The 22,853-nt window shown below is 34.6% G+C and overlaps 1 protein-coding gene across 1 annotated transcript; it reads right to left on the bottom strand.

The window, feature by feature from the left end:
- Window positions 1-7,250: 7,250 nt before the first annotated feature.
- Window positions 7,251-22,367, bottom strand: LOC121411319 (OTU domain-containing protein 5-A-like). The gene is made up of 9 exons (XM_041603981.1): window positions 21,718-22,367; window positions 18,171-18,264; window positions 17,494-17,558; window positions 16,982-17,138; window positions 16,367-16,515; window positions 14,643-14,834; window positions 13,691-14,120; window positions 12,438-12,599; window positions 7,251-9,258 (listed from the first exon to the last, which is right to left on the bottom strand). Exons 1-9 carry the CDS (start codon window positions 22,225-22,227, stop codon window positions 9,140-9,142), a joined length of 1,878 nt encoding a protein of 625 aa, XP_041459915.1. The 5' UTR covers window positions 22,228-22,367; the 3' UTR covers window positions 7,251-9,139.
- Window positions 22,368-22,853: the final 486 nt, after the last annotated feature.

The following is a 22,853-nucleotide window of genomic DNA, read 5'->3' as shown; positions in this document are numbered from 1 at the left end:
AATGTGTTTTTGTGTCTGATCAATTAAATTTCCTATATTGACTCAAAATACCAGAAATTACATTTTTCATGCAATATCCTTTCAGTAATATTTATATGTATATTTACATACACGGACGACACGAGAGAGCACAATCATCATAATTTTCAAGTAATTCCTGTCAGAACAAGGAGTGTATTAAGCAGAAGAAGCGCAACAACAAAAACAAAATAAATTCTAATGAATGTCTTTTCAAGTTCAAAATGTCATACTGTTCTGACGTGGCAGACGTCGATAAGCACATACCCATTCTATGCATTTCACTTCTGAAATCAGCATTGGAGATAGTCCCTGATTATCCATGCATGGGCAATACATTTCATATTTTATAACTGAAGGAAAAAGAAATATGTCAAGCTTAGTTGTCTAACAATTCAAAACTTTTCTGAAAATTATTAAAGTTTAAAACATTCATTACTCGATTTATATGTTTCCTTTTGCATGTTTTGTATGGCTGGGAAGCACTTTTAGATGACCCCTTCAAAATCTTTTTTCTTTACATATTTTCTGGGGAAAATGTGACCATAACTAGGAAATGATGATTATCAAATTCCAGGAAATATTCATTTGTAAATAATTATGAACTGATTAAAGGGATGGTCCGGGCTAAAAATATTCATATCTTAATACATAGGGTAGAATTCATTGAGCAAAATGCCGAAAATTTCATCAAAATCGGATAACAAATAATAAAGTTATTGACGTTTAAAATTTAGCAATATTTTGTGAAAACAGTCGTCATGAATATTTATTAGGTGGGCTGATGATGTCAGATCTCCACTTTCTGTTTTCTTATGTTATTACATAAAATTATATATTTTCATTATCTCATACTTGTGTGAACCAAATGTCTCCCTTATAATGAAATAAGTTGCAGCAATGAATATCCAATGCACTAAATCGGATGTCAATCCAATTTTTCTAGTTCTTGGAGAAAACAATTGAATAAACCTAATAAAATGCAAAAGAACAAGTGGAGATGTGACATCATCAGCCCACCTAATGAATATTCATGACGACTGTTTTCACAAATATTGCTAAACTTTTAAATTCAATAACTTTGCTATTTGTTATCCGATTTTGATGAAATTTTTTAACATTTTACTCAGTGAATTCTACTCTATTTATTAAACTATAAATACTTTCATCCCGGACCATCCCTTTAACAAACTACAGCAGTTCATAATGTACATTATGTAACATTATTAGAAGAAAACAATTACATTCCAATAGCGGATAGGCCTATGGTTGTCGGTACACCATGTGGAGTTTTCGAAAAAGTGGATAGAGGAAGAAGTGAAATTGATAGGGGAGGAAGTGAACAGTTGATAGTCGAGTAATTTTTTGTTTAAATGCGCGTAGTCCTGAAAAAGACAGTAAACCAGAAAAGGTAGAAGAGGATTGAGTAGTTGATAGATGAGTACTCCTGCTCTGCACTACATTCACCGACTCAGGCTAGCATCTTCTCATTTATCCAATAATCCAACTACTCAAGCCTCTTTAACCTTTTCTGTTTTACAGTCATTTTCAGATTCCATATGTTGCTCGAGTAGCTAGCGTTCACGCGCGTTAGTGATATCGGGTCCGATCTGAGCGTTTCTGGGCGACCGCGCGTTTGTTAGCCGACACAGCCAGCATTGCATTGGTGAACCACATTCAATTTGCCATTCGGTTTTAGTCTGAAATGTATTCATTAAAAGGTTAAACGTTATCACACTGTAGTAAGATTGAAAAGGGGCTTATCAAAGGTATGTTTCACAGAGGGACATGTTCGTCAAAAGACGCGAGGCTTACTATGATTATGTAATTGCCCCGTCAGGGGCGAATTTTTTTCATTTTTGACAATGGAAATGACAATTTTTAGACAGAAAAGTGCCTTCATCGTTTACATTTGTCCTTGAATAATTTATCATTTTTTCTTTATAGGGGGGGGGGGCACATTGCCCCCCCCAGATAAAATTTGGGGGGGCAAAACGAGATTTTGCCCCCAAAAAATTTTATCTGGGGGGGCAATTGCCCCCCTGCCCCCCGCTTCCGGCGCCCTTGTAGCACCTAAAATACTTATGGTTATAGATCCCTTTGAATATCTGCCCCTGAACTCTTCAATTCGCTACTAGAACATTGTGGTCATTTTCTAATTTAAAGCTGTTCTCAAAATCCACCTATTTTCAAACTAAACTTTATTTCCTGCATATGTAGCCGTATACCACTTGTGTTTATATCAATTACTATCATTTAATTTATTTGTTGTTGTTCATAATTATTCAAATTTTAAGTGACAAATAATATAACACACAAGTGGAACGCCCCTGGCAGTCTTACATGCATGCAATACAACAGCAGTATTGAATTTGTGACATTGAAATATAAAACATTTTCTCTCTTCCTTTTTCAAAATAGAAGAATGCAATAATTAAAGGCCATTAATGGCCAAAGATGATTTCATTATCTCTCATATTACCGTTAGAAATTATCAAGTACCTTTTTTTCTCCATTTGTGGATAAATTAAAGGGGAATGAAACCTTTGGAACAAATAGGCTTGTGTAGAAACAGAAAAATCAAAGAATAAGAATAAAGAAAGTTTGAGAAAATTTGGACATATGAGAAAGTTATGAGCATTTGAATATTGCAATCACTAATGCTATGGAGATCCTCCCATTGGCAATGCGACAAGGATGTGTGATGTCACTGATGAACAACTTTCCCTTTGGTGGACTATAAAATACCCTCAAAATGTCTCTTTTGCTATTTCTTATGATGATACAAACTCTTTATCCATGATGTATTCTTAAAAAATATGGATTACATGCCCTCATGTAGAAAACACATGATCTATGGATAGATGTGATAAAAGAGGCAATTCAAGTGAAATATATACTAAAGTAATGGGGAGAGTTGTTCACAAGTGACATCACACATCTTTGTCGCATTGCCAATTTGCTATCTCCATAGCAATAGTGATCGCAATATTCAAATGCTCATAACTTTCTCATTATTTGTCCGATTTTTCTCAAACTTTTATTGATCTGTTTCTTTGATTTTTCTGTTTTCACACAAGCTATCTTGTTCCAATGGTTTCATTCTCCTTTAAGAAATGTGTCCTATACCTATAGCAAAGTGGCTTTGCCCTAGAAATATTGATACTCAAGGCCTTGAATTCAGGCTTGGCAATCCTTTGTTATTGTTTTCTGGACAATGTTAGATACTGAGCTTTTATGAAATAAGTCAATAAGTGAGTTTTGTGACCAATTGACCAGAAACTTTGGCCAGGCAATAGGCAAACCCTGCTGAAATTTGATTTAATTTCCTAATGAAAACATGTACATTCACCTGAAACATATACGTACTTGACACATACAGGTGAAGTATATACAAGTTTCAATATGAAAATAAATGGATATACCTATTATCTTTGAAAACCGGGAAAGGGGGGGGGGGCAACATGCATCAGATATCAAGAAACATTCCAGAACTGATATTGTTTATCATTTTAATACATTTATTTATTAATGATTCACAAAATCATGCTTAAGAACCATGACTATGGATGTTCTACTTTTGAATAAAAAGAAAACATTTAGTATCATGTGTGATATTCACAGCTAAAGGCAAAACCTCACTTGGCCACATAACTTTACAAAAAAATACTTTCATAACATAAATCTTTTACAAAACACAAAACCATGTTGATACATATTCTCTTGCGCTATTCAACAAAAATAATTGAGATTAAAAAGGAATAAGTATGGTTCCATTGGAGAAATTACCTATTAAATAAAAATCACAACATATTTTACTTTAAAATATTCAAAAAGTTAGTAATCATCCATTACCTGATATTGCAACTAATAAATCATTCTTCCAACCACCATGTGGAAATAAATGTTTTCTGAAAATAATTCAATCTCAGAATACAAAACCCAAACAAGTCCTAATGCCATAAACCAATTTGAAATGGTGATTAACCATGTGGATTTAGTACACTTGAAGAAATCTGACATGATCAGAGGCATAATAGACCAGTTCGTAGTTACATCATGGACAATTTTGGTTAAATGACCTTTCATTTCTTTCATTATGATACGCAGATTTCAAAGCAAGATATAACATATGAATGCCTTACATCGCAGGACCAATGAACACTCCATGAAGGCATTTGTTGCATTTCTACTTTGAATGCATATTATAGCAGGCTGTACAATGTACTTGGCAAACTGTGAAATAACAGTCGTTTGTGGACGCATTTTTGTTCTTTGTGGATGTAAAACACAATTCAAAAGAATACATGAATAATCAAGACACCAAAGTTGCTGCTTATCTCATTAAATTTTCAACCACCATGTCACTTTAGTACCAATGACCTTCCTCTGACCATGCGCAGAATCGATCCGATCATGCGCAGAATGGAACTATGAACTGGCTTATTTATGTGACACACATCGCACTGGGTATCAATGGATACTATCAAATAAACTTATATAATAAAGTAGAATCAAACCATGCCTCTTGTACAAATGTATTAATATAATACATTTGTTTTTGTGTTTGTTTTACAGCATCATAAAGAGAAGTTTTGCAATGATCAAACTACACAAACGTTTATAAGAAATACAAAATAAATAAACAGTAAAATTAATAGTCGCCTCTTTCTGAATTGCTCTCTGAATTAGGTCTTTGAAATATAAATAAAAGTTTGTTAGAATATGAATCTCAAAGAGGTTAATCTGATATATATAAAGGTTATACATGTATATGACTCTCATATTCATAAATTTGACTAGCATATTCTTAACAAGAATTAGATGTATACTGTATGTATCTAATAGTGTAGTGTTTTTAAGATTACAAAATAATTCAGTACACATATCATGACCTTTAAAATGGATGAGATACCATATGTATCTTCATTTGGCTATTCTGTGATAACTTCATTAAATAATACATTTCTTATGCTCAAACACACATGTGGTAATAAATTGAATGAAATAGGATAGAAATAACCCCAAAACTAACTAACAAGTAAAGAAATGCCATTTAGAAGCAATTAAGAAACACCATTTTGGTGCTAATTCATTCATAGACCCTTTGTCTACTATAAACCAATATTAGCTTTCAAATCCTTGGAAAAACACTAAAAACATGTTGAAAAATGTCCAGCATCGGTTACTGGTATGATATTTCCATTAGGTGACAATCGCAGACTCGTCCATAAAGTAAAATGAGAGTTTTCTTTAACAATTACTTATCCTTTTTCTTTCACACAAAATAAATTGATACTAAAAAAAAAATTCTCAGATTCCCTCCTTCACTGGCTCTTCATCTTTTTGTATCACAACTGAAAAAAAAACATTCAAAAAATTGTCAAGTTTTTGAGTACTAGTATCAAGAACTAGAATCTATCACATCATTTGACAGCAGCAACCTGAAATTCTGAATTTCAATTTCAGAATGAAACATCAATTGAAAGACGAAAGTAAAAATTACATGCAAAAAAAAGAAGCAATAGGATGTTTCTTTTGCAGCAAAACTATGGTATATCAACAATATTTTTGTCACAAATAAAGACATTTTCCAGATTTATGACAATATCATAAAGATAATGAAATAAAATTAGCAATATCAAAATGTATGGCAGATCACTGAGGTTTTCAATGTCAGTATGTCACACTACATGTATTCATGCATTGACAATCATCAATATGTAATACTATTAAAAGAATACAACACATTGCTAATACTAGCACTTCATACTACCTGCAGTTTTTAATCAAGAAGCATTCTCGATGAAAGTGACTTTCACACTGGGTTAAAACAGGTGTTTTATGAATCTATCATGTGGCAAATGCATTTTTAACACATTGTTAAATCATGTTAAAAAACTGCCAACTAGTCATATGGTGTAACAAAGTGGTAATGTGACCCGGGGGGCCACTTCCATTCAAGAGTGGATACCATGCGCGACCATGGGGTCTCGAAAAGCACCCTAAACACGTAATTTCCATATTCTGAAAATGCACCCCTTAACAAGTATTGGCGTGTGAAACCCTACCCTTAACAAGTATTGGAAACAAAACGATACTCTTGGCAAATATTCCCTGAAATGAACCCCTAAACAAGTACAGGAATGTTTTATTGTTACGGGTCCTTCAGCCGTCGGCTTTACCTTATTTGGTTAAGTACGACCCTACCTTCTACACCTCGCGCAAATAGGACTCTAAACACGTAGTGTTGGGGCAAAAGGACATCCTTTATAAAACATTCTAATTTTGTTTTATCATCCCCGCAAATTCGACCCTAAACACGTAATTTTCCTAGCGAAATAGATACCCTATTTTCATTATTTTTGTGTTTTTGACACCCTTATCACGTTACGTACGTAACGTACCCTATCGTGAAAAGGACATCCTTTTTACGTGTTTTTTTGGTCGCGCATGGTATCCACTCGTCAATGTAAGTGGCCCACCCGGGTAATGTGATGTGCGCATGATGAAAAAAAAATATACATTGAATTTTATTTCATTTCAAGATATAACAGACTCTTTCTGTGACAGACAATGAAATTAGAATTTGGATCATGCACTTTTCTTTTTTATTCAATGAAGGGAAACTAAAGAAACAATTGTGCCAGCAGATTTCAAAATTCAACCTTTAATAAATTTGACACCAACCTACATGTATCATATCTACAATAGATTGGATTATTATCACTTCACTTTTTTGTTGGTGCTGCTATTCTGAGGAGGGGAATATTTTATAAGAATCTCTCCCCCATCTAAATGTGTCTTTCTACATCTCAGTGTAAATGGTCATGCAAGAAGCTGGTGAGGCATTTTTAAAGGACAAGTCCACCCAACAACAAAAATTATTTGAATAAAAAGAGAAAAATATCCAAAAAACATAACACTGAAAATTTCATCGAAATTGGAGGTAAAATAAGAAAGTTATGACATTTTAAAGTTTATCTTAATTTTACAAAACTATCTTTCTTCACATTCAATTTTGATGAAATTTTCAGCGTTATGTCAACTTGATTTTTCTCTATTTATTCAAATCAACATTTTTCTGGGGTGGACTTGACCTTAAAGAAAATTAATACACCACAGGTGTGATTTCATATCCATCCTATAAAACAAATATTTTACACACTGCAAATTATCTATGCATGCTTTAAAAAGATATTGTTTAGTTGTTGCAGAGGTGGCACTTTGGATATTCAACTACTTTGTATAACATACTGTATACTGAAATGAGATTTGTAAAATACAAACATTGAGTCTTATACCTAGGTCTCCTTCAAAGCAATACAGTCGTGTAAAAAAAACAGACCACTGAGCGTTCCGTTCTCTGAATATGTGTGCCATCCACGTTCAGATTCTATTTCAAAAAGCTTGCAACAGAAATCACCAGAGCATAACATAGACTATGACCATTGATGTGTTAGGATTCGAACATTTTTCTGAAAGGATTAGTAAAGCAAAAACAATTAATTGATGATTTTCATGGGTGGCTTCATGGAATTTTGACAGTATGAGACCTCTTATAATCAGTTTTATGCTATGGTCCTCTAGCTACCTCTACTCGTCATAACCTTCAAAGAAAACATAGTTGAACCCAACTTTAAATTTCAATAATTTGGTATGAAAGGTATGAACTTAAACTTTCCAATTTAATAAAACTCTTCGTAAGTTTGGGTGAGTTTCCAATATTTCCAAGATTGAACAAATAATGTATTTGGTAATCATTTCACACTGACATTGTCCGCCTCCACCTGTACACAATTTATTCCTTACATGATCAAATGGAAATGATTGCAATAAATATACTGATTTCATGCAAATTTGATGGAATATGATTTGTAGCATCACTGTCACACATGAGATACATATCTAAATTTTTTTTCAAGACTATCATCTATTTTTGTTTGACTGACCATGAAACCATCAAACCTTTCACTGGTGAGAAATGCTGGTTTGAATGCTTTCTTGTTTCCATCGAGTTTGTTTCTTGTTAAGCTTCTATTTCTCCTTTCCATGAGAGTCTGCAATTTCTACATCCTTTGGGAATTCCATCAATTTGTTTTGGTTGCGTGGGACAATATTTTTTTTGATGGAACCTCAGTCCATCTCAATTCACAAGATTTCTTTTCATTCATATATATGCACAAATATGTAAATGTACAGCCCTTGTCAATTGAATTCAACCTGTAGGGTTCCTTAAAAATCAATACTACACCAATAAACAATCACATGAAGGACTGAAACAATAGCTAGATCATAATGATAATTTGATTTGGGTAATGATAAAACAACATGTACGTATATCGTAGCCCTAAAGCAACCAGGGGATGGGGGTAATTATCCCCAACTTTTTCCGCAACCTTTCCGCTGGAGGTGAATTTTGGGGCCATAGAACTGTAAAAGCCCGGCCTGCTTAGAGTTGACCACTAACTACAAATTTCTAGTTACAGCTAAAGTGAAAGCTCTATAAAAACAAGTATGAAAATGCATGGCATGGAAACTACATACATGAATTCAAAATGTAAACAAAAATTATGTGTGATAAGCAGTTTTTAGTATCATGGTAATAAAAGTTATAAGTGATAAAAATGGAAGAATTCATTCATTTAATCTTTACGAACATAAAAAATAACATTCTGCACAAAGCCAGCCATTAGTCTGCATCTAAAAAAGATATAACCTATAGATCAGCTTCTGATAATACCATTCCCATTGATATGCTTATATTGCTTGTAACTTGGTCCATTCGCTTTGCAGCAAGATATTTGATATTATTTTGTTTATCTTGATAGTATGTTAATTGTCAAAAATTGTCTTCTTTGATAATCCTCTTGATGACTAAAACTGCAGTGTGATTCCAGTAACATTTCAATTCCACAAATAAGGAAAACTGAGAAAAACCAGAACCAGAACCAACTAAATATGAACAAATAATACTAAAATAGGGGCAAAAGTGAAGATATGTTCTATGACATTGGAAACACGAACAGGCTCTAATGTATGTTGATGGAGAGGGGAAGTTGGCTTGCCATAAATCAGTGTTTGAAAGAGATCAGAGTGAAATGAGACATGGTCTTCCAGGTCAACTGTCCGAGTCGGTGTCCTTGTGAGTGCTACGTATGAGGGTGTCTAGGTACTCCTGATGAGATTGGGCAAGAATTGAGGCTAGGATCGCATCCTCAGACTCCCATTCAGATATACCTACAAACAACAAAGATCAGATTAAAATAAATAAAATCAGCAATTGAAGTCCACATGTACAAGATGCAGGAGTGTAGGGTATTGAAATGGAAAGAACATGCAAGATTCTCTTCAAATTCACAACTCTTGAAACAGTAGTTGAACTACAAACAAGTGGAATGCCTCTGGCCGTCTCACCTGCATCACGCGGTTCAATATAGCAGCAGTGCTGACTTTGAATACTACTCTAACTCGCACAAGATGTTCAGTGATACATGGTTACAATTATGTCCACTTTTTATGAACTAGACCAATAAACTTACAGAGATATGATGGATATTCAACAAAAAAAAACCAACATGGCCATAGTTCATTGACCTTACATGACCTTTGACCTTGATCATGTGACCTAAAACTCGCACAGGATGTTCAGTGATACTTGATTACTCTTATGTACAAGTTTCATGAATCAGATCCATAAACTTTCAAAGTTATGATGGTAATTCAACAGATACACCCAATTCGGCCAAAGTTCATTGACCTTTGACCTTGGTCATGTGACCTGAAACTCGCACAGGATGTTCAGTGATACTTGATTACTCTTATAACCAAGATTTATGAATCAGATCCATTAACATTCAGAGTTATGATGGTAATTCAACAAACTCCCCCAACATGGCCAAAGTTCATTGACCTTAAATGACCTTTGACCTTAATCATGAGACCTGAAATTTGCACAAAATGTTCAGTGATGCTTGATTACTATTATGTCCAAGTTTCATGAATCAGATCCATAAACTTTCAAAGTTATGATGGGAATTCATCAGACATCCCCAATTCGGCCAAAGTTCATTGACCATAAATGACCTTTGACCTTGGTCATGTGACGTGAAACTCATGCAGGATGTTCAGTGATACTTGATTAACCTTATGTCCAAGTTTCATGAACTAGGTCCATATATTTTCTAAGTTATAATGACATTTCAAAAACTTAACCTCAGGTTAAGATTTCGATGTTGATTCCTCCTACATGGTCTAAGTTCATTGACTCTAAATGACCTTTGACCTTGGTCATGTGACATGAAACTCTAATAGGATGTTCAGTAATACTTGATTAACCTTATGGCCAAGTTTTATTAACTAGGTCCATATACTTTCTAAGTTATGACATCATTTCAAAAACTTAACCTCAGGTTAATATTTGATGTTGACTCCGCCGTCGCCGTCGGAAAAGTGGCGCCTATAGTCTCACTCTGCTTCGCGGGAGAGACAAAAATTTGACTTTGAAGAGGTAAATCAATTATGTTTGCACAATCTAATGTACATAATTGTTTTGACATTATTTGACTTATAAAAATAACTTACGTTATAGATCCAATTACAAATGAATTACTTAAAGAGGCAGATATAACAGAAAACACTCAAGTACTTTTATGGGGTTTTTTAAGGCATGTCATACTGGTAATAGAATATATGACATTGGCTGTGTCAAATGTAAATGTGAGGTAGAAAAGGATCTTACAGCAAGGCTCGACATTAGCGGTGGCCCGGTGGCCCGGGGCCACCAGAAATTCACCTCGGGCAACCATTATTGAAATATGTTAAGTTTTGGTGGCCCGAATCGGGCAACCAATAATTTTCAAAGTAGCGCAATTTTTCTCCCGATTTTGCACGCATTTATCAACTTTCTACAGTTGAAATTGCAAGCCAATTCGTCATGCGCCCTTTTTGTCAATCTACACACAAATACACACACACAAAGATTGCATAGTCATGACAGTATGGAGGCCTACCACTGCACTACTGCAGCATACAGTACTATTCAGCCCGCTGCGCCGGCCGTCTGGCGTACGTGAGCTTGCATGCATGAAACCACTGCAGCTATAGCTAGCTGTGCGCTAGCAGACTATTCAGAGCTCTGCGATACAAAATGTTACTGCTAAGAAATCTTCCACAGAACTTTGAAAATCTACGTCAAAGTCACATTTTACACCAATGAAATGCCCTTCTACAGTCCATATTACTAAATCCTGATTATTAGCAAGCATTAAAAAGAGGAATTATGACCTCTCTTTTGACTCAAAAAGTCCGATTTTCCAAATGCATTAATACACATAAAACTCATAGGTGAGTACATCACAGTCCCACGTGTGCATTTGTATGTATGTTGATATTTGGTTTCTTTTGAAGCTGTGTCGTTTCTAGCCAAAAATAACAGACAGCTTCTTTCTTTTTTGTTTATAAATGACTTCTTAAACCACTCTTAAAGGAAGTAAATATTTTGGGAAGGCATTTCATTGATATGAAATGTGAATTTTCCATCATTTTGTCAAATGTAGGAAGGACTTTTCTCACTGTTTTTCCAGATATAACTTTTGCCGTTTTCTTATTTTTTTCTTTCATTTTTTTATAGTGACTAAACCATTTATACCCCTTCCCATTGAATATGCCTGATTAAAGAATATGTTTCTACTGAATAATAAAAACAATTTTCCCCATTTTTCATCAATTTTGTCTTATTCATTTTTCTTTCATTTTCTTTTTTTTCTTGTTCTGTTCTTTTTCTTTTCGTTGTATTTCACTTATTTATTTTATAATTTTTTTTTTCTTTTTTTCAATATACAATTTAAAAAATTATATTTGTTTCCCCCTTTTATGCATTTTTCTTATTTTTCAACATATTTTTCTGTGATTTTCTCCTGCTATAATAATACCTGGGAACAATACAATTCTTTTGTTCTCTTTCAATCATTTCATATTTGCAATGATAAAGCAATTTATATATTACCACAAATCAATAAGCATAGTAAAATGACTGCAAGCACGATTTACATACAAGATGTGCAAAGTGGAAGTAACTTAGTGGTAGTGGCTGCAAATTTGTTTTATTCATTTTTAATTATTGTTTTTCTTTATATTTTTCGGGCCACCAAACTTTACTAACGGGCCACCAAAAAAAATTATTTGAAGGTTTTGGTTGCCCGAACGGGCCACCACCAAAAAAAGTTCATGTGGAGGATAGGATCTTACAGTCTATACAAATTTACATTGGCAAAGAAGAACAGTCAACTGTTGGCTTCTACATATAAAATATAGCTCATTACACCAATAGAAAAACTGTATAAAATGTGTCAAAGTCAAATATAAATGTACAATATCTGCATTCAATCTCACTGGCTGCTGATATAATCTTGACTCACCAAACTCTTCTGGTGGTATATCTTCCATCCTTCCACCTGTTCCGGTAGATTCACTCGATGGATTGTAGCCACTGGGACCTGCCTTGGGGCTAGCTGTGTCCCTGGCATGGGCGCCTTGTGGAGAAGCTGGATTTGAGATGTGACCACTTGTCGTGGGACGATCTGTTTCAAAATAATGCATGGGGGAGGGGTGTTTAAAACAACAAGTGGAGCGCCTCTGGCAGTCTCACCGGCATTAGGTGATTCAATATAGCAGCAGTGCCGACTTTGAAATACACTATAAAATAATCATTCATAAAAGAACACATTTCATATGATGGGGATACAATACTACGTTCATTGACCCTAAATGACATTTGACCTTGATCATGTGTCCTAAGACTTGTCAGTGATACTTGATTACCCCTATGTCCATATTTCATGAACTATATCGATAAACTTTGAAAGATATGACAGCAATTTAAGAATTACTTCCAACATGGCCAAAGTTCATTGACCATAATTGACCTTTGACTTTAGTCATGTGACCTGAAACTCGCACAGGATGTTCAGTGATACTTGATTACTCTTATAACCAAGTTTTATGAATCAGATCCATTAACATCAGAGTTATGATGGTAATTCAACAAATACCCCCAACATGGCCAAAGTTCATTGACCTTAAATGACCTTTGACCTTGGTCATGTGACCTGAAACTCGCACAGGATGTTCAGTGATACTTGATTACTATCATGTCCAAACTTTATGAATCAGACCCATAAGCTTTCAGAGTTATGATGGTAATTCAACAAATACCCCCCAACATGGCCAAAGTTCATTGACCTTAAATAACCTTTGTCCTCAGTCATGAGACCTGAAACTTGCACAGGATGTTCAATGATACTTGATTACTCTTATGTCCAATTCTTTTTTATTTTTTGACGGTCCCTAAATAGCTATTCATGAAATATCTTTGCTTCTTTTCCCTTTTCCTTAACAGCTCAGAAATGAAATGAAATGAAGTCCTGCAATTTCATTTCATTATTTCACATTAAACACCATACAGAATATACTTGACAATATACAATGACTTGGTGATCTAAAATTTGTTCAACATGATTACTTGGATTAGATAAACCTTGCAAACAAACTTATTGAAATTGAAAAAAAAAAAATTAAAATAGAATGTATTTGTTGAAATGGTGATACCAAACTCACTGTCGGAAAAGTGACCCCTACACGTTAATAAAAAACAAACTCTTTATTTTCTCACCTGCTTTTGAGACAACCTGTTGTTGCTGCTGTTGCTGTTGAGCCTTCTTCTCTGCATTCCTGCTCCGAATTGAATTTGGTGATAGCGGTCTTAACCTTGCTGCCTCAAGTCTCTCAGGACTGTTTGGTCTGGACCCACTGCCACTTCCCCTGTTCCTTGGTGATAGACGTCCACTCGGATGGTGGGGGTGATGTGGAGAGACCAGATGACCACTCTGATGGTGTGGAGTGACCAAGTGACCACTGGAGTGATGACCGCTCAGGGCATGATGGGAGCTGGGGTGTTTTCCACTGGGGTGCTTTCCACTTGGGTGTTTGCCACCAGAATGATGACTACCTTTGCTCCCACCACCAGACGTTTGGTTGGCCTCACCCCACCATCCTGGGGGAGAGTCGGGAGGTGCAGAACTACAGGTGGCCGTTGCAGGGAGCTACAAGTTTAGTATACAAGGAAAAAATTGTGTTTCCTACCAGCTTTAAGATTCACTAATATTTTTATGCACCACAGCATATATTTTCCAATAGACCTCTGTGACCTTTTAAATTCATTTTCATCTAAATATTTAGTTGAATTTGAAATCACATCTTTCCTGCATATATACACCATCCTCTTTCATATAAACAAGACCTTTCATGAAATTAAACAATTACAAGTAAACATGTGAGAATCTAATTTCTGCTCCTTCACACCTTAAGGTGTAAAAAAAAATTGAAAGGAAATTCCAGTTGGATACATATACGGTACTATATACCTAACCATTTCTGTGCATAGTGCAAGTACTTCTAGGGGGAAATCAAATCTCAATATCACACTAGAGGGACTAGATACAATATTTGGTACATACATCAAACACTCGACTGTTTGGGTTCTGCATCACCATAATGTTAGTTTCTCCAATATACAACTTGAAGAGACTACTGATTATTAAAGTAGAATAAAGAAATATACATACTGCTTTCTTCTGTGCTCTTTTCTCATTGTCTTTCAGCCACTGAACAAAGGATTCCCTGGCGACTTGTTCCTCGATGGCTTCATTAGTTGCCTCCCAGTCAGTAGCTAGCAGTTTGTCCTGTAACATTGTCTGCTCAATGGCAGACTTCTCTGATATATGAATGGCTTCTCGCATCAGAGTCTTGTCTGCCAGCTGGGAATAGAGTGAGAAAGATATGAATATAGTATCAAATGACTTTGAAAGTCTTACGGGGCACATACTTTTGGGCATGATCCACTTTTAATCTAGTTTAGTTAAAAAGTTATGGCCCCCCTTAAGATCTCAGCCGCGGATTGCGCGATCATGACGAAAATTTGCATGATGGTAGAGAATGACTGTTCTACGCTGTTGCATTGGTAAATTTTACTGAATTAATTTCTTTTATTTTATATGAATTAATTATGCTAATTTATTCATGTAATCATACTTTTTGCTCTGATTCACTAAATATAGCTCCTAGAATGCTATTTTTTGTGAAAGTATTCTTTTTAGCATTCCTAACAATTGGAAATGAAAAAAATTCTGGTACCAAGACCGATTTCTTATTTTATTGTTTTTTAAATTTATTATGTATTTCTTTGTTTTTTTTACTTTTTGTTTTTTATTGTTTCTTTGATGGAAATTGTTCCAGACTTAATTCTGATCATAAACAAGGCAAAATCAATTTAAGTTTAATCAGTTAAAGTAGAAATAATGATTCATTTATTAATTTTGGCTAAATACACAATTTGCATTGGATTTGTACATGGAATCATGTTTTTGAGCAATTTTGGGTCTGACATGCACTTACATAATGTTGCGTAATGTCATAACCGCGTACCCGGGTGTCACAAATTTGGTCTCAAAATTTGAGCGAGACTTGAAAGTAAAAAGTCAGCAAGTGGGGAGGTCAAAAAATTTTACGCAGCGGACATATCGCGAAAATTGTCGGGGGGGGGCATTATGCCCCCCCAGGAGAATTAGGGTTAAGACTTTGCAAGATCACCCTCCCATCAAGTTGATTAAAAAAAAAACAGACAAGTTGGAGAAGCGCAAAATTGAAGATGAAAATCCATCAAAGAAAAAAGATGAAATTATTGAAGTTTTGATTTTGTGCTGTCACATGTGAGCAGACGCCCCATATATCATGTGATTTACATGTATGATTACTGTTTCATACACGATTCATTGAGAAAAACATTTTCAGTAATCATTTGACACAATTTCTTAGAAAATGGTAGAATGAAAGTATGTAATGCTTGCATGTGACATCACTACAAAGCATAAAAGATCCATAATCATGTTTAATATTCAAAGATGGATTTTCGCCAAACTCTTTAAACAAGTTTTCTCATGTTACTGTTTTATATAAAAATACACTTGCTGTAAGGTTATACTTCCTCATCAGGTTTAACTTTTCCTTGAACATATTGTTATATTAATTGAAATTGAGATAGAGTGACTTCTACACATTATATTCACATGCACTATTTTTGCATTTAAAATGAAATACCTCCAATTTTTATTTCCATTTCATAGGCTTGTTAAGACACTTAAAAAAACCTTCTAAAACAAAAGCTTATGTCAAGATGATAAAGTCATATGGTGGGAAGCTTGTCAAAGAAAACTTGCTTTTGACCATTCAACTTGATTTATTCACAATGTAATTAAAGGAGTGCCAGAGATAGCTACAGCTCGCTACTTACCCCAGGCACAAATGAGGGCATGCCTAAACCAACTCCTACTGTAGCCTTGTGCGGGTTGACAACAGAGTTGTAATGAACATTACGATGATAACTCACACGTATAGGATCATTGTCTGTCTTGTTCAGGGTATGAAATGTGTTGATAGGTTCTGAAAATAATTATACGATTGATTTCATAAGGTGATTTCAAATAAAGGTTAAGAAATGAATAATATTTCATGTTGGTATTTATTCAGTTCTTCATTCCAGAACGGTCTTTAAACAGAAAATATTCTTCTTTTAAGTGGAATTATAAACATTTATTTCAGTGTAATTGATTTAACAGGACGAAAAAGGGGACTTTGAGCAACTGACCATAAGTAACCAAACTGCAATACCCTACCTAATTAGTTGACTTTCAAAGAAATGTTAACAATATGTTACCACTAAGACCTGTCTTATGAGAAGCCTACATTTTACTCTCATTTGCAAAAGTTACTAAAGACATTTTTAGTCTAGTTCAATTTACATGTACATTAGACTTCAAGGTTCAAGTCTCCATGTGCTAAACAAATAGAAAATCTAAGAATAAATTCGGCACAACAGAAATGGACTACACCAACATCGACAACATACCTGTACTGTACATGTAGACCTCTATGTTGCGATTGTACATCTCTGACAGGGCTTGCATCTCTACATGGTTACCATGACAACTGTCTAGCCGCTTACGCCCAATGTAAGTTGGAAAATCCTCAGTGATGAATTGGGAGAAGTAATCTGCATTTTTTGTCTAAACAAAAAGAAAAATACATTTAGAGAAAGAAACAGAAATTTACCAACAAAGTTACATGTATTCTGATGCTGTTTCAACAGCTCTGTTTCAATAAAATGCAGTTACATGTCTATGCAATTGTGTGTACATGTAATTGACTAGCAGTAAGCTACATACATGTATTGTGTTTTTTTTTATATATGTACATTGTACCCTTTGCAGAACTATTTAGGTTAGGCTAATTTAATGATGAAAAACAACAAATGTGTACATGTATGTATTCTTTCTACGGCATTTTGGAAATGAAATTTGAACACTGTTTTGAAACTTGCAAATTTTTTCAACAAAATGTATTTTTCTAAATTATTCTTACCATGTAGTCCATACAGTGCCCGCGTACAATTGCATGCCAATCCTGGTCTCCATAAACCTGATCAGCTGTGATTAAAAAGAAGTGCCATTGTGCAGTAGTTAATCATTTATCAATTGAGAAGTATAAGAATTAAATACATAAATAACATACTAATACTTTAAAGGTCAAGTCCACCTCAGAAAAATGTTGATTTGAATCAATAGAGAAAAATCAGACAAGCACAATGCTGAAAATTTCATCAAAATCGGATGTAAAATAAGAAAGTTATGACATTTCAAAGTTTCGCTTATTTTCAACAAAATAATTATATGAACGAGCCAGTTACATCTAAATGAGAGAGTCGATGATGTCACTCACTCACTATTTTTGTTTTTTATTGTTTGAATTATACAATATTTCAATTTTTACGAATTAGAAAATTAGGACATCCTTGCCTGAAGCACAAAATGTTAAAATAATGGAATTCCACGTGTTTAGGGAGGAATGAAACTTCACATGACAATGACGAGAAAATAAAAATATTTCTTATTTCATATAATAAAATACAAATTTTGTTTGTTATCACTGTGCATAACATGAAGTAATTAATAATAGTGGTGACAGAAAAAAATATAAATAAAACTGATGAAAAAGTAATATGTTTAATCAAAATACTTTAAAAAGCGAATGGCTCTTACCAACTGATCTGAATAGACAGGCTCCATCAGGAACCATGATCTTGATGATGAAACCTTTCTTTTCCTTCAAGGCTCGGGCAAACCGTTCTTCAATCTAATGTAAGCAATGGAAAAGAAAAAAATAATAAATTCACCTTCATGTAAACAAGAAAGAGAAGAAATACAATTCTTTCAAAACCATACAAAAGTATTTAGACTGTAAATACTGTCGATAAGTTGAAATATTGCCTACAGTGGGGGTCAAAGGATATTTGCAGACCAGAATATGCAAAACGATTCTACTATGTAAGTACAGTGTGTACATGTGTAAATGTGAGTCAAGTTTTGCCAAAGTCAAACAGATCTCTGCAATACTTAGTCAATAGTGGTCCTACCACCCTAAGAGATTCAACCAAATTAATGCAAATTCTATGTATTTACAGATCTATATAAGATTCAAAATTTGATTTATATTTTTCATTTAAAGCATGTAATGTAAGTGAGCCATTTTTTTTAAAATCAAAGATACAGTATACACGTTCAATGGTCAAGAGCACCTCAACAAAACTCCCAAAGCTTAGGGAAAATGAAACATACATGAAGCACTAACATTTTATTGAACTTGGATGTATAGTAAGATATTATACACTGTACGGTTTTGCTTATTTGCACAAATCAATTATGCACCACTTACATGTAAGCAGGATGCAAGTACGATAAGGCCCAATAGACTCAATATTTTTTTTTTTTACTTTATTTTATGAATTATCTAATTTTAGTTATTTACAATTTAGATTTTTTTATTATTCAACAAGGCATACATGTAGCTCCATTCCATTTTAATAGACTATGTAAAATCTTCATAAAATTTTTATTGTGATTTTATTTGAGATCCTTTCCTAACAGTTTATAACACATACTTACAGACATCTTATAGGCATACAAACATAAAAAAACACTGAGTGTCATCTTTAATTAATAGTCGACCCTCATTTGCATCCAGGCCACCATATGTTTTGAGAAAAAAAAATGCTTGAACTTTCTTACTGTACATCTGAATTTAATCAAAATTCAACAGAAATTCCCATAGCCTATTGTGAATTTTCTCCAGTATTTTTTTTCCAAATTAACTTGTCATCTGTGAAAGTGTATGCATTATTACAGCTAATAATGCATGACTGATCACAGTTTGAGACTACATGTAGGTGAAAACAAAGGCTACACTTTCCTCTTTCATACTCAGAGGACTCAGAAGACCTTACCATTCAAGTATATCCAATGACTTTTCTTTTATATTCAAGGGTAATATCACTATTCTAGTGCACAGGTCTACATACATGTATTGCGGCTACAATAGGAAAAGGGTCCTTTGGATTAACTTGTGCAAAAATGACCATCAACTGATCAGTTTTAACAGATACATGCTGATCAGACATCTGTACTCACTATTGATGCAATGAGCAAATTTAATATGGTTAAAGCGGCTGCTCTCACAGCATGTCCAAACTTAGTATATAATCATACATGTAAAAGTAATTTTTGGCAAAGACAGCAATGCAATAACCTCACATTTGGAACTGAATCAAGAGGGTGCTTATATTCAAGTACATAGCAGTTACATCATGGCATACTGTAAGTGTACTATTGTCTACAGGTATAATCTGTGCATAGAGATGTTAAAATATACAAAATCTCAGCGGTACCAAGGTTGGATAGCTCGTTGAGAGTGAGACTCCCACAGGCTAATGATATAATTCACGGGTCAAAATGAGTGAGATCAATAGAAATGCATGCAATTGATGCAAATGAAATAAAATTTTAGAGTGAGAAAGGACCAAAATGAGCGAGCCTCACTCTCGATGAGTGAGAGTTGGCAGCCCTGAAATCTGATGTTTAAAGTTTTATAGCCCAGGCAATACAACTATCATTACCAAGTTTCCCATTCATGATGGCATGATCTTGCACTCACATTATAGCACTTTAGTATATTATGTAGGCTACAATTTTTTTTAGGGGGGGGGGGTCGATTCATTTTGTATGAAAATTTCACTTTGCTGTAATTGTAGATACTGTCATCATCATTGTGAATTCAAACTCAGGCAATCATTTTGTAAACATGCTATCTTGAAAAAGTAAAGTTTGAAGAAAATTTTCAACCAAATGTGTCTACCTGCTTGGTCCATTCTGTTTTCTCCTGAACATTACAAGTACAGTACAACTGTAAACTCTATAGTATATACCATGCGGCATGCGCATTATCAAGAAAATTTCTGCTCCATGCAAGTATGGCACTCCAGAAACCAAATTCTTTGTTGTTCGTTGTGGGGGGGGGCAAGGGGCTTGCTCCATTTTCAAAACATATATCCTTCTTTTTTTCATTTGTGATCTTTTTGCACCATACACATGTGTCTTAACCAGAAAATCTACCATTTATTTGTTTGTTTGCGTGTTTAATGTGCATGCACACACTCTATTTAGTTGAAAACTAAATAGAAATAGAAATAATATTTGGAAAAGCAAAAATTTTGGGGAAAAAAGTATCTGTGCGGGCATGACAAAAAAAATCACTTTTAACAATAAAGGTTTTGTTTCATGACATCACAATCTACACACAGCTATACACATAAAAGGCACATAGCCAATTTTGATGGCCCATGCAACTAAATATTTTCTTTTGTTGAATATGTGAAATTTTCAGTAACCATTTGAGAAAATGGCAAATTTTCACATGGAATTCATATCAAAACATATAGGGGTACTATATCCTACTCTACCGCTTATTTCTGATTCATATGAAATTTTGCTGTACAGTGCCATTAAGTATAAATTCTTAATGAGAAGTCAACAAGAGGCAAATTTTGTTTAACTTCATATGCCTACATCCAAGGTATCCATAAAATAAAAAAAAAAGAAATAACTAGCAGTAGACTATACCTGTTTATTTTCAGTACAGTCTCTGGGCCATTTTAAAGGTCCACCCCAGAAAAATCTCTTAACAATAAAGGTTTTGTTTCATGACATCACAAGTCACAAGTCCACCCCAGAAAAAAGTTTATTTGAATAAAAAGAGAAAAATCAAACAACACTGAAAACTTCATCAAAAGATGTAAAATAAGAAATTATGACATTTGATATGCAAATGGGTCGATGTGTCACTCAATCACTATTTTTGTTTTTCATTGTTTGCACTATACACTATTTCAATTTTTTACTAATTCGACAATTAGGACCCTCTTGTTTGAACCACAAAATGCTAGATCGATGGAATCTAACAATTTCAGGGAGGAATGATTTTTTTTCACAATCTTTTGTTATTTTAATGGGGGTGCATATGGAACTCTTTCTGTGAAATTAAGCAAACTTTTAAAATGTCATTACTTTATTTAAGATCGGATTTCCATAGATTTTCAGTGCTATGCTTGTCTGATTTTTCTATTCACAGCAGCTTTTTGTTAGGGTGGACTTGTCCTGTAAATGTGTTAGGCCCTATTAAGTGGGGTTACATCTACGTTAAAATTTAGATTTAGAATCTAAAGACATTCTGTTTTTTTCAGACTCTATAATATACCTCTTCTATATTCTCTGTATTTTCTGTATTGTCATCATGCTCATCACCACTATTAACAGCGTCAGCTTCTTCGTCTTGCTCTCTTTCTCTTGGACTTGAGCCTCCTATTTTGGCTTGTGAGTTCGCCGAATTATTTTGAGTCCACGCAACTCCTGCGTGATCATATTCAAAATCGTTGTATTCGTGTTGAGGCGACGACCGGTGCCTCGCCCTTTTGTTGCTTGAATGTCCTCCATGAGAATTTTCCCTCCTTTCTTGAGAATCATAACTAGTCCTTGCATCATGGTTACTCAGTCTATCGTCTCTCTGGTTATTTGCATTCCAACGAGGCGGCGAATTTCTTGATTTTGGCCTTGCTCCTCCCCTCGATTCTCCTGAAGAATGCGATACAGAATGTCCTAAATTATGTGCATGATGGTGATGACTGTTGTGTCCATGATGTTGGTGATTTTCACCGCTTTCTGCGCCCCTTTTCTCCTGCTGAACTTTCTTCTTCGGCAAAATAGTCATTTTGCTATACTCTCACCATATTATAATTGCATAATTTGGTCTAGAATATATGAAATTCTGGCTTCAAAATGTCCCTTTCCTGGACGTTTCCTCTGCGGTGAACCAAAACATTAAACTTTATGTTCCTTTATTTACCTAAGATGGCGCCCTATATCCTCGGAATATGACGTCAAAGCAGCTCCGACCCTCGTAGTTCGTTATTTCTCTGACTTGGCGTTGGTCTAGCACTGATCAGTGGTCTATAGATGGGGGGGGCCGTCATCTATACAAACAGGGGGCGGGGCGGCGATATGCATGATCTTTTTGTTTTAAATCGATGGATCGATGGAAGCGATCAGCTAATTTCGAGTCACGAGTGTAATGATGAATTTGATTTTTTTTCGGGGGGGGGGGGGACGACGTGTCTCCGGTCGTCATTCGAGACGCCATATAGTGCTAAAAATTAGAAGTGGAGGTCTTTAAAATCTTTCAAATTCTATTTGTTTTTTAATTACGGGGCAGCTAGAGGGCACTGAGTTCCGCATGATGATGGGCTGATGGATGGGTTGGGGTGGATGAAGCAGATGTGAAATTATTTTTCTTACATTGTACTTGTTCATGGTTCTTGTGTAGTATTTATATAAATT

Source organism: Lytechinus variegatus, chromosome 3 (genome assembly GCF_018143015.1).
Source record: "Lytechinus variegatus isolate NC3 chromosome 3, Lvar_3.0, whole genome shotgun sequence".
Taxonomy (NCBI): domain Eukaryota; kingdom Metazoa; phylum Echinodermata; class Echinoidea; order Temnopleuroida; family Toxopneustidae; genus Lytechinus; species Lytechinus variegatus.
This window is presented reverse-complemented; position numbering and strand designations above follow the sequence as displayed.